This window comes from Cervus canadensis, chromosome 24 (assembly GCF_019320065.1).
Source record: "Cervus canadensis isolate Bull #8, Minnesota chromosome 24, ASM1932006v1, whole genome shotgun sequence".
NCBI lineage: Eukaryota > Metazoa > Chordata > Mammalia > Artiodactyla > Cervidae > Cervus > Cervus canadensis.
In genome coordinates, this window is record NC_057409.1 from 42951049 (window position 1) to 42964203 (window position 13155).

At 44.0% G+C, this 13155-nt stretch overlaps 1 protein-coding gene across 1 annotated transcript in view; it reads right to left on the bottom strand.

The window, feature by feature from the left end:
• FAM117B (family with sequence similarity 117 member B) overlaps positions 1 to 8229 on the bottom strand; it is a 68205-nt gene extending 59976 nt beyond the window's left edge. The window contains exon 1 of the mRNA XM_043445195.1: positions 7312 to 8229. Within this exon, the coding sequence (XP_043301130.1) occupies positions 7312 to 7912 (601 nt within the window). The 5' untranslated portion in view covers positions 7913 to 8229. The remainder of the gene's footprint in view (positions 1 to 7311) is intronic.
• Between the last annotated feature and the right edge of the window lie 4926 nt (positions 8230 to 13155).

A 13155-nucleotide genomic window follows, 5' to 3' on the forward strand; every position in this document is an offset into this window, starting at 1 on the left:
ACATTAATAATGATTTAACCAGAAGAGTGCTGTAACTACAGAGGGAGGGCTGGGAAGGACAATAAGGGACCAAGTCTACAGCTGTCAGAGTAGGAAGTCACTGTATAATCATAAAGTTGAACAAAGTGTTAGTGTTACCTGACATTTTAAATTACATACATGTACTTTGATAAAAACAAAATTTTAATTTTAAAATACAGTATCTGACAAACATACTATTTCTTCTTCAAGTAGTTTGGCAATAAAAATAGCTTACTTTATCAACTCCCTTCCGGTCTATTGCTGAGTCATCTATCGTCTTAACGCACCCTTACCTCCTCTCCATCCTCAGAGAAAGAAGTGTCTTTAATTGTTTCTGAGATTTCCAGACTACACCCTCTGCTGGATCCCACTGCCTCTCTTATCTTCCATGACCTTGCTCCATCTATTATTGCCTCCTCTTGAACTTGCAGTCTCATTTTCTTGGGAATCCTTTCCCCAAACCTATGACACATGCTGAAGTGTTCCCCATCCTCTAAGTAAACAAACGAACCTTAGCTCACCTCTTGGTCCTGTTTTCTCACCTTCCTTACTGTGACACAGTAATTTATACTCCGTAAGAGCAATCTATAATCATTACCTTTACTTCCTCAACCAATACTTTAACCTGATTTGTGTCCCCAACATGCTAGTCTAACATTAACAACTGGACTGAAATGTCAAATTCAAAAGCCTATTCTCCAGGCTCAGCCTGCTTGTTACCATCACAGAATTTTAAAATCTTTACCGTCTCCTCCTTGAAATCCAAACTTTCTCTTGGCTTTCTCAACACTATTCTACCACCACATCCTCAGGCTTCTTCGGTGGCTTTTCTACCCACCCTTCCCTGGGGGCTCAGCTGGTAAAGAATACACCTGCAACGCAAGGGACCTGGGTCCGACCCCTGACTTGGAGAGATCCTTGGAGGGGAAAGATAACCCACTCCAGTATTCTGGCCTGGAGAATTCCATGGACTGTATATCCATGGAGTCACAAAGAGTCAGACACAACTGAGCGACTTTCACTTAACACATTACTGACTGGAGACATATTACAGCCACAGGCGTTAGTTTCTACAAAAATTTCCCCAGTCAATAATGCGCTAAAATGTTTGTATTCCCCCACTGTTGTATCCTCAACTTTCTCCTATCATCTTATCCATCCTAGTAACTAGTCATTTCAATTACCATCCATACGCAAACACTCAGCATGAAGTGTGGGTTAAATGAATGTTTACTGAGCTGAAATAAATGAGTCCCAATTTTTTGCCTCCAGTTCAAACTGTACCCCCAACTTATAAAACTGTATCTGCCACAATTTAGAAAATTACCTGAATTTCCTGAGAGCACAAACTAAGTATGACCAAAACTGAACTCATTTTTCTCTTCCCAAACTGGCATCACTCACAGTGCTGTCTATCTCAATTAGCACCACCATCCAACCCTCAACTCCTTTCTCCATCCCTACACCCAACAGGTTACTGAACCCAAGTTTCCGCAGTCTCCTTTAGCCTGGCCATTCCCACTGCCAAAGCAACTAAATTCATGTGCTTGATGCCTTTGTTAGTACTATCCAACAGTCTCTCCCATCTCAAATTTGTAGTCTACTCATCCAAGATATTTATCAACTCTATGTATTCGAAGAATGTAAACACCACTAATTTAATCAATTCATTTTTAATGCCTAAACCCCTGGATGAGGATGATGAAAGTAATGTGAAAATAGCTAATATCAAGAGATTCTTTATTATTCCCACACAGAAATTACAAACATTTTGTCCTTCTAACAAATGCTGGGATGGATGAAACTCAAGCTGGAATCAAGACTGCCAGGAGAAAAATCAATAACGTCAGACATGCAGATGATACACCCTAATGGCAGAAAGTGAAGAGGAACTAAAGAGTCTCTTAATGAAAGTCAAAGAAGAGAGTGAAAAGTCAGCTTAAAACTCAACATTCAAAAAACTAAGATCATGGCATCGGTCCCATCACTTCATGGCAAATAGATGAGGAAAAAATGGAAACAGTGACAGACTTTATTTTCTCGGGCTCCAAAATCACTGCAGACAGTGACTGCAGCCATGAAATTAAAAGATGCTTGCTCCTTGGAAGAAAAGCTATGACAAACCTAGACAGCATATTAAAAAAGCAGAGATTAAAAAAAAAAAAAGCAGAGATATCACTTTGCTGACAAAGGGCCATCTAGTCAAAGCTATGGGTTTTTCCAGTAGTCATGTATGGATGTGTGAGCTGAACCATAAAGAAGGCTGAACACCAAAGAACTGATGTTTTCGAACTGTGGTTCTGGAGAAGACTCTTGAGGGTCCCTTGGACAGAAAGAAGATCAAGTCAGTTGATCCTAAAGGAAATCAACCCTGAATATTCACTGGAAGGACTGATGCTGAAGTTGAAGCTCCAATACTTTGGCCACCTGGTGCAAAGAGTCGACTCACTGGAAAAGACCCTGATGCTGGGAAACAGTGAGAGCAGGAGGAGAAGGGAGCAACAGAGGATGAGATGGTTGGATGGCATCACCGACTCAATGGACATGAGCCCGAGCAAACTCTGGGAGACACTGAAGGACAGGGAAGCCTGGCGTGCTACAGTCCATGGGGCTGCAAAGAGGCAAACGTGACTGAGCAACTGAACAGCGATGACCTTGAATAATGAGGGGTTATGACCACTGACTGTATAGAAGAAAATCCGGATATAACTTTAGAGTTGGCCATCTGGTTCCACACGTGCAGATTCAATCAAGCTCGGATCAGGTATGTTTGTAGTATGATTTAGACTTTTAAAATTCATGTATAAATGGACCAGAGCAATGCAAACCTGCTTTGTTCAAGAGTCAACTTATTACTAAATATTAGTTAGCATCCCATTTTCACAGGTGAAGTGAATTTGCCCAAAGTTAAACAGCTACTAAGTAAGCAGTAATACCAGGATTTGAACTTGACAGTCTGGCTCTACTGGTATTATGCATGGGATACATTTGAATTCACATTCTATCCTAGGCTATTCTGTAAACTTATCTTCCTACTCTCTTTTTTGACTGCTTGCTCTTTCCTCCCCAAACATCCTATACTCTACATTTTAAGACACAGGATTGAATATGATATGTATATGTTCACATCTCTATGACTGTAAAATTCTGGTCCTCTCTTTCCAACTCAAAGCAAAATCCATCTCCTCTGAATTTCTATCTTCACTCCCTACAGAATTACTCACTTCTCTATGAGCCCAAAGCACTCATATTACATACTTAGGAACCTGTCTTATAAGGCTGGTTTGTGTCTTTGGAGTTCTCTTTTACATTCCTATATTGCACAGTTGAGGAGGGCATGGCAACCCTCTCCAGTATTCTTGCCTGGAGAATCCCCATGGACAGAGGAGCCTGGCGGGCTATGGTCCATGGGGTCACAACTGAGCGACTAAGCACACTGCACAGTTACTAACACATAGAGTAGTTCAAAGATTACAGAATTGAACTTAATATAAATTCTACTAGCCAAGATGCTGAACTAATAATAAGGTTCCAGTTGCCTCATCTTCAATGTTTGTAAAATAAAGATATTAAAACCAAAAGGATTCACCTGAATGTGTGAGATTACCAGCAATCCTCCAAATGTTTAGAAACACCTAAGTCTCAAAGCTGCACACTTCACAAAGTACTAGAAAGCAGAAGTCTAAGATGGCGCCAACATGAAGTTCCCTTTCACTACTTCCTGATTATTAGTCCAGAGAAGTCCGTCTCTTATTGCTGCTCTTGCCACACCCCCAGCTCAATTAACAACCAAATTCATACACGACAAAATGCATCCAAAGTAATGGAAAAATGAGCAAAAACACAACTTGCTGTCTACCTATCAGTCAGCCATACTGCAAAAATGACTTTTACACATACTGTATGAATGCCTTTTTCTCTAAAGAGGAGTTTTCAAACTATTTCCCTTTGTTGCTTCTAGTAACTGTTTTTCAAACACAGAATTCAGCAAAATCAAACAGGTGGCAAGGTACTTTCAAGATCTGGAGTAGGTAGGGCCTGGGAACTTGCATTTTTAACAAAGACCCTAAGTGATTCTGATACAAATGAACCACAGATTACACTCCAAACAGTTCTGGCTGTTCTTGGCAACTTGAAATTTCATACAACCAGGAAAACTAAGCCTACAGTGGCAATTCATGCTCTATCCACTAAAACTAGCAGCAAAAACTAGTATAGCACACAATAGCTAACTTTTATACTGAGGTACTGTGCTGGGTATTTTTCACTTTTCTTACATTTATTCCTTACCACCGTATGAAGTATCATCACCGATTATCTTAATACAAATGAGAAAGTTAAGGGATAGAAAGTTAATCACTTCCCCACATCATATGGCTTTTAAGTGGCAGAAGACACAATGTCTACCCAAAGCCTATGCGCCTGCCCTCTTTGTGCCCCCTCTCTACTGGTAACACATCTGTCTGACATTATACAGAGTAAAACAGTCAGGTAAAAGGAGGGAAGGAACAAAACCTTCACCTTCTTCACCATTTTCTCTACAGTTAACACTGCTGCCTAGTTATCTTCTCTAAGCCCTAATGAAAAACCACTTGGCCCTGGAGATGGCAGGCACTGAGGGTGGGAAGTTGAAACTATCTGTCAGGGACAGGTGCTTGGATTACCTTACAGTCCTCAAGAGAAGGAAGTTCTCAATCAGCCAATGAGTAACTGTAACCCGGGGGGAATAAAGCAACTGTGGAGGGAGCTGACTGAATAGGGACACCCCTCAAAAGATCCTGAGACATTCAAACAGGGGACTTTCAGACAGGATTCCTAACAAAGATCAGGGCATCCAACTCACCTACAAGCTGACTGCCTCACCTAGATGGACCCTGGAATTTGAGTTACTTGAGGTTTATTTAATAAGGTAGACCCCTGCCTCTACCAATAAGGACGTCTGCATTTCATTGAAGCTGAAAACCAGCAGTGATCTCCTTTAAGCAAAAAGGGAGTCTCTTGATGTGCACCTGAAACTCTGTAAATCAACTATGTTTCAATTAAAAATAATAAAGGACTTCTCTGGTGCCCAGGGGTTAAGATTTCACACGTCCACTTCAAGGGACACAAGTTGGATCCCTGGTCAGGGGAGATCCCACATGCCATGTAGGGCGGCCAGGAAAAAAAAAAAAAGGAATAAAAAAAATTTTAAGGAAGTCTCATGATTTATCCCTTTTCTTTCAGATTTAGTTTGTGCTAAGAGGACAAAATCAGAAAATACTTGTCCCACTCTGCATAGAAGTTCACTAGAGTGAAACAAGAACACATTCCTGGGAAGGAAGCTATGAGAGACTCAGACGGTGTAACTCAGTAACAAGCAGTATCCCTTTTTCACACCCAAGAGAGAGCGCTCCACTGGAGGAAAAGGGTTTTATTTTTCTGGGCTTTTTTGTTTGTTTGTTTTTGTGGGGAGGAGAGGGCTAATGAAAAGAGTCCATTTTACAGCATGAATACTCTATGAAATGACAGATCTGAGAGAAAGAAGCTTTGGGAAACATGAAAAGTGGGCATATGAGGAGTCTGAGATAAGAAAAGAGCACCTTCCTCCACACATTCCCAATACTTAATTTAACCCGGGTCTCATCAGGTCGCTACTTTTTAAGGGTCAAATAGTTGAGAGAGTAGTCAGATGTTGTTATCAGACCATCAGATCACCACCAGCTTCCTCCATCTTAACTGCCTACCTAAGTAGCTCTACTTTCCTTCCACCTGCCACATTACGCCGGCTCCAGAAGGTTGAAAGCAAACTCAAATCAATTATGTTCACCAGATACCTCTTAAGAGTTGCTTGGAAAGCTAAGCACATGTCATTTTTGGGGTGCTGTATATGTCCCCAGTACTATCTTACACACCATGAAGCTTCCTCCTTGATACAATGTAAAAGACACAGTTTTGGAGTACCACCCATCAGAGTTTAAATATCCACTCCACTGCCTGCTCTCCAAAATCTCCTGTGAGTTAAAGTAAGATCCAGGAAGTAAGTCACTCAGTAAGTAGGAGCTCAATAAGTAAGAGCTATTATTTGAGGGAGAGGGATTTTTTTTTCAACGTTTAAAAAAAAGCATTTTGCATGTTTGAAAGGTTTCAAACAGTACTCTTGTTTTAGTCAGAAAACATTATCAATCATTTTTCAGGGCAATTCTCTCCCCTCAAAGTATCCACCATCTAAAATCTTTGATGAAATAAACGGTAGAAAAGATTCACCCCATTCCCTGCAATTCTGAATGAGCCCTTGAAACCACTTCGTTATCATTTTTATTTGGTTAGGAAGTACTGCACTAAGTTTCCTGAAATATCCAGCCATTCTGCCTAAAAATTCTAACAGAAGTTTCCCAAACAGGGTAAGACAACGGTAGATGCTGGCAGTATTAAAAACACAAGCTAGAAACCACACATTCCTCTTTTCAGTAGATTCTACAAAGACAACCAGATGATAAATATTATCTCTTTCAATTTCTACAGTCTGAATTTCTCTTGAATGACTCCTGAGGAATTCAACAGCTCCATTCAGGACCTTTCCCAAAAAAGCTCCCAGGTCTAAAGAAAAACAATTTTTAGGTCCCTAAAATAAGAACAAGGAGACAAACCTTTAGGTCTTGTTCTTTTTTAAAAAATGGTTTTATATCCTAAACACAAAATCAGTGTATCAGAAATACACCAGACCCTCAAAGCCCATAAACCTCCCAAAGGAATCTTGCTTAACTTACTTCTCACTTCTTGCTACCCACTTAGTCTTAGGGAATGCTAACACACTCCCAGCCTCAAGTCTCTTCAGGGACCCAACGAGACCTGCTATGCTAGTGCCCTCAAGTTCCCCAAATCTGACATTGTTTTGTGAAAGAGAAACGCTTAGCAACAAACATGTACTATACTAACATTAACCATGTCACTAAAGTGACAAACTACTCTTAGCCTCACTCCCAAGGGAGGGTAAGCAATAACCAGCGGGCGGCCAGAACCCCAGGTTTATCATTAACACATCTGCCTAGGCACAAGGTTAGCGGCTGCACCTCCACGGACCGGCACCAACTCAAGGCTGACCGAGGGATGAATGAGGCGGCCCGGGAGCGGCGGAGGGGACGCGGGGCCGGCCCGGGAAAGGCGGGGCCGCACCGCCCAGGCCCCGCCCCAGCCCCGCCCACGGCCACCCCGGCACCGCGGTAGCGCCGCAGTCCCCGCGCGGTAGCGGCGCGCGCCCCGGACCCCTTCCCGCCGCCGCCTTTCCCTCCTCGCGCAGCCCCCAGCACGTACCTGCTTTGCAAACCGGGGCGCTCGGGCTCCTCCTCTCCGGGGAGCTTCGGCTGTGCTCCGGGGACCTCCTCCGGTGCCGGACGCGGGCTGGGGGTGGGGCCGCGCTCACCTCTCCAGTCCACAGGTGGGTGGGCGACGAGCAGGGCGACGACACGGTTCCCAGCAGCGGCGGCGGCGGCGGCGGCCGTGGGGGGCTTCCGCGGGCTCCGGGCGCGGCGGCGCGCGTGGGGCTGGTGCCTCGCGTGGACGTCGCGGACGCGCCCGTCTGCGTGGCCACCGTGGGGCTGGTGCGCGCGGCCGCACTCCCGCCGCCCCGCGTGGGGCTCGTGCTGCGCGAGGCGGTGCGCGGGGCCCCGCCGGTGCCGCCGCCGCCCGAGGGGCCTGAGGCGCCACCACAGCAGCCGCCGTTGTTGTTGCCGCCGCCGCCGCCGCCGTTGCTCCGCGTGGGGCTGCCATGTTGCTGCTGCTGCTTCAGCTGGAACGGAACCGTCGCCCTCATGGGCTGCAGGCGGCTCCCGGATCCCCCGGCCGTGGCGACCGCACTGCCCCCGAGGGAGCCGGCCGGCGTGGGGGACCCATTGCGCCTCACCCGCTGGGACATGGTCCCCCCTCCCGGGTGACTGGGCGAGACGTGGGGTGGTTTTGTTGTTAGAAGGCAGGGGGAGGATTCTCGAGGCTGGAGGGAAGGCCTCCGCGACGGGGTGACGAAGCCGGAGTCTGGGGTGCTGGGGGCGCCCGGGCCGCGGCCGGCAGCAACGAGGTGGTGCAGCCGTCGCCGCCGCTGCTCCTCCTCATCAACAATAGTGTCTCCTTCGCTGCCCCCGCCCCCCGCGAGCGCTCATTGGTGCAGCGTCAGCCGCGCTCGAGCCGCTCCACCGCGCCCATTGGCTGCGAGGAGCTCGGGTCCCGGGCCCCCGGGCCTTAGAGAACCTGGGTTTGCGCGGAGACCGTCTGCTCTTTAAAGAGAAAGAGACCCGCCCCCCCGGGGGGAGGGGGAGCGGAGGAAACAGGCTGTGTGTATGTGTAGTGTGTGCGCGCGCGCGCGTGTGAGTGTACACGTGAGTGTACACGCGTGCGCGCGCGCCTGGCCACGCGCATCTTTCCCTTCCCACTGGGGGGAGCCCTGGGGACTCAGATTCTGGAATATTGCCAAAGGGATTGCCCCCGAACCAGAGCGGTCCCCAGGGATGTCTCAAGTCTTTCCCCCCCAACTCATTTCCTTAACTCAGTATTTACTGGCAGTCTGTGTTCCTGAGTCTCTTTCTGGCTTTTTTCCCCCCTTGATCTTTTTGTTCTGTCCTAATTCCATCAACGTCTGGACAGGGCTCAAAGGAAAAGAAATTTAATTAATGTTACTGGCATTTTACACCTTGTCTCTCTTTTTTTTAAGCTCTGTAGAGAGCCAAATCTTAGAAAGATTAAAACTGCTGGTTAGAATGCCATTTTAGATTGTATCAACGAAGTCCAGTGACCAAATGTTGTTAGTACATCTCCTGTATCTCAAGTAATGAAGAATCTATTTCAATCAACCACTTCCGAGTTTCCGGATACCTTGGAAAGATGATTGTTGCCTTACAAGTTTGTTAAGTGCCATAGTTTTCAAAGGGCCTAGTTTATCCTCACAGTCATTATTTGAGACAGAAGTGGACTAGCCATTCATATTTTTGTCTAGTGGAGAAAACAGGTCTTTGTAGAATGGGCAAGAAATCAGTGACACTAGTTCTCAAATAACCTAAAAGGCTCTTCATCAAGACAAAAAAGTGAACCCATACCCCACATACTCATTTCCCAAGCTATAAACTCTCTGTCCATGACCTGTTTTCCCTTTACTACTTTATTAGATAAATATTCTAGACAGATTTCATCCTCTAAAAATATGGGAGTGGAGGGCCCAGTGTGATTTGCCTGGACCTGAAATTCTGCTGGGTCCTATACACTGTGGCGGAGAGCCTTTGAGGACCTAGAAGAGAGATTCATATTCCAAATCCACAACATACTCTGTGGCTCAGATAACTCACCAGCCACTTATCCTTTATCTGTAAAATGCAGTTAAACAATACCATCTCCTTCATACAATTGTGATTTTCAACCAAGAGTTAAATGAGAGTATGGTGCATACAAAGTACTTAGTACTTTGAGTCTCCATGTGATTCAGAGGCCCTTGTCTCCCCTTATCACACATTCCTCCTCTCTTCCATATCAGAAAGAAAGGCCCCAGGCCTTAATTCCAGGACCTTCTTAAGTTGGCTGGTGCTCTAGATAGACCTAAGTCACTACTCATCCCCATAACCTGGAATGAAGACAAAAGCAACTTCTCCCTAGACAAGGAGAAGGAAGTTGCAAACATCCATGCAGACAGTTAAAGCTAGTCTTAAAATAATGAGTAAGAGAGAAGATAAGCCACAAGGCTACCCTAGAAGCTGTATCTGGCACTTTTTCCTGTGCAGAGTAGTAAAGTGAAAGTCGCTCAGTTGTGTCCGACTCTTTGCAACCCCCTGGACTATACAGTCCATGGAATTCTCCAGGCCAGAATACTGGAGAGGGTAGCCTTTTCCTTCTCCAGGGTATCTTCCTAACCCAGGGATGGAACCTAGGTCTTCTACATTGCAGGCGGATTCTTTACCAGCTGAGCCACAAGGGAAGCCCAAGAATATTGAAGTGGGTAGCCTATCTCTTCTCTAGCAGATCTTCCTGACCCAGGAATTGAACCAGAGTCTCCTGCATTGCAGGTGGATTCTTTACCAACTGAATTATCAGGAAGAAAAGTAGTAACCCAGTACATACTCATTGAGTTAAACTGAGGGAGTTCCACAGTCCTAATGTCTTAGACTTCCTGATCAATTACTTTTAAAAAGATTTTACTAAAGTTTTGTTGATTTACAATGTTGTATTAATTTCTGCTGTACAACAAAATGACTCAGTTATGTGTGTGTGTGTGTGTGTTCTTTTTCATGTTCTTTTCCATGATGGTGTATCACAGGATATTGAATAGAGTTCCCTGTGTTATACAGTAAGACCTTGTTGTTTATCCATCCTATATGTAATAGTTTGCATCTGCTGATCCCAAATTCCCAATCCATCCTCCCCCACCTCTCTGCCCCCTTGGGAACCACAAGTCTGTTCTGTACATCTGTGAGTCTGTTTCTGTTCTGTAGGTGTGTTCCCTTGTGTCATATTTTACATTCTACACAAAGTGGTATCATATGGTATTTGTCTTTCTGACTGACTTCACTTAGAATGATGATCTCTAGGTCCATCCATGTTGCTACAAATGGCATTATTTCATTCTTTTTAATGACTGAGCAATATTGCATTGTATACACCAAATCTTCTTTATCCATTCATCTGTTCCAAAATTGACAAAACCCTTGGGTACTTAAGATGTCATTTTTAAGGAGTATTTCAAGAAAGTCTCATTAAAAGATGAAACTAAGAATTTGAGTCAGTTCTGGAGAGGTGGATGAATTACCTGATATACAGAGTAAAGGAAGTCAGAAAGAGAAAAACAAATATCATACATTAACACATATATATGGAATCTAGAAAAATGTACTGATGAACCTATTTGCAAGGCAGGAATAGAGACTCAGACTTTCTCAGAATAGAGAAAGACTTCTGGACACAGTAGGGGAAGGAGAGGGTAGGACAAGTTGAGAGTATAGCATTGAAACATACAGTTGCTGTATAATGCGGGGAACTCAACCCCGTGCTCTGTAACAACCTAAAGGGATGGGATGGGATGGGATGGGATGGAGAGACGGGGTGGGAGGGAGGTTCAAGAGGGAGGGGAGATGTGTATGCTTAATGGCCGATTCACATTGTTGTATGGCAGAAACTAACATGACATTGTAAAGCAGTTATCCTCCAATGAAAAATTAAAAAAGAAAAAATAACCATAGTTCTACCCTGGGAGAAAAATCTCTGTTAAATCTGTTTATCTCTTAGTATGTGCATGTTGTTATTTTTGTTGTTTTTTTTTACAAGAGTAGAATTTTATATTATTAAAAAAAATACTTGTTTGGATATCTTAGAACTCTTCAGTCCGTTTTTAAGATTTAATGGCAATGCATAAAAGCATTATTTACTCTTGCCCTTGACTTACATAATCTGTTGATAAAGATTCAAAACAATATGCATCAAGGCTCAGTTCAGTCATGTCCAACTCTTTGCGACCCCATGGGCTGCAGCACAGTAGGCGTCCCTGTCTATCGCCAACTCCCGGAGCTGGCTCAAACTCATGTCCATTGAGTTGGTGATGCCATCCAACCAGCTCATCACTGATATTCAGTTTGCTAGTTCATCTACAAACACAGTCCATGTATTTTCAAGACTCAATGAAATAAACAATTCTCCCTGTGGTTTAACCCTGTCCTTAGGATATAATTTGAATTTTCCATTTTCTCTTCAAGGTTGACTATATGAAGTTGAAGAAGCAACATATTGAACTGGCTTATTGGTATTTAATCTCCAGAAGACAGCATTATCAATAGACTCATTTGCTTCCATGGTTTTTAAACTATTTTAAATGATCTTGTTAATGGTAAAGGAGGATGGGTTGTGAGAAAAAGCTGATCTTCCTGTAATTTTTTTTCTTCCTCTTTTTGATAGACTAGGCCATATCTCTTTACCGATCTCTAAAATGTCACTGAATGAAACATTACACAGCCACTAAAATAACAATTAGGAAGTCATTAAGTTTCTTTCACTTTCAAATGGAAAAAATTAAACTTATGCATTCATTTTAGCTACAGCCATGCAAAAATGTTTATGCATTATAAATAAATACTGGAAGATAAAATACTTTTATGAAAATGAAATAATTATTTTAAGGTGGGAGTGAAGGAGGTGTTTTTTCCCCCAAGAAATGTTGATATACAATTTTCTAATAAAGGGGGAGAATTATCATAACTTAAATTATTGAGTGATGTTCTCTACTTAAAATCTGACTGCTAATTCACTGAAACATTCGTCTTAGGCCATTTCCTCAAGGCCTTCCCTAGCACCACACAGTCCACTGTTACTTTTACCCTCTGACTATTCCTTGGTCACTTTGCTGGCTCCTTCTCAACCTGATCCCTAAAATGGTGAGAGGATCTCAGGATTTCATCCTAAGCCCTTCACTCCACTCACTTCCTAGACAGATGGATCCATGTGTACACAGACTCCCGCTGACCATTATATTGCCATCTTTTCCACTGTCTACTCAGCCTCACGCCTTGTATCTCACATGTGCCTCAAATTGTGTCCACAGCCGAATTCATCATTCTCCCACCACTTGCCCATAAACAACTGGCTCCTCTTCCAGTTTTCACTTAACTCTTATCAATGGTACCACTCAGTCATCTAAATCAAAACTTTGGAAATCATCTTGGTCCACCTGCTCTCTTACGGCAAGCCCAGTGACCCACCGTATCTTAACTACTCTAGCTTCTAAATCTCTTATGGATCTACCATTATTCTGCCAGCTTGCCAGTGTCTCTAGCCAAGCCTCTATCTTCTCTGACCTGTGCTCCTACGTAGCCACTCTAACCAAAATCATCTCTGCCCTGGCCTCCTTCTCCAAGCTCCTCCCTTCTCCTTGCTCTCTATTTCTCACCTGTAATCCATTCCCCACACAGCTGTAGTGGTATTTTAAAAACAGACGTAGGACTTCCCTAGTAGTCCAGTGATTAAGAATCTGCTTGCCAATGCAGAGGACACAGGTTTGATCCCTGGTCTGGAAGATCCCATATGCAGCAGAGCAACTAAGCCCATAAGCTGCGACTACTGAGCCCACATGCATAAAGCCTATCCTCTGCAACAAGAGAAGCCACCATAATGAGAAGTCCAAGCGCCACAATGAAG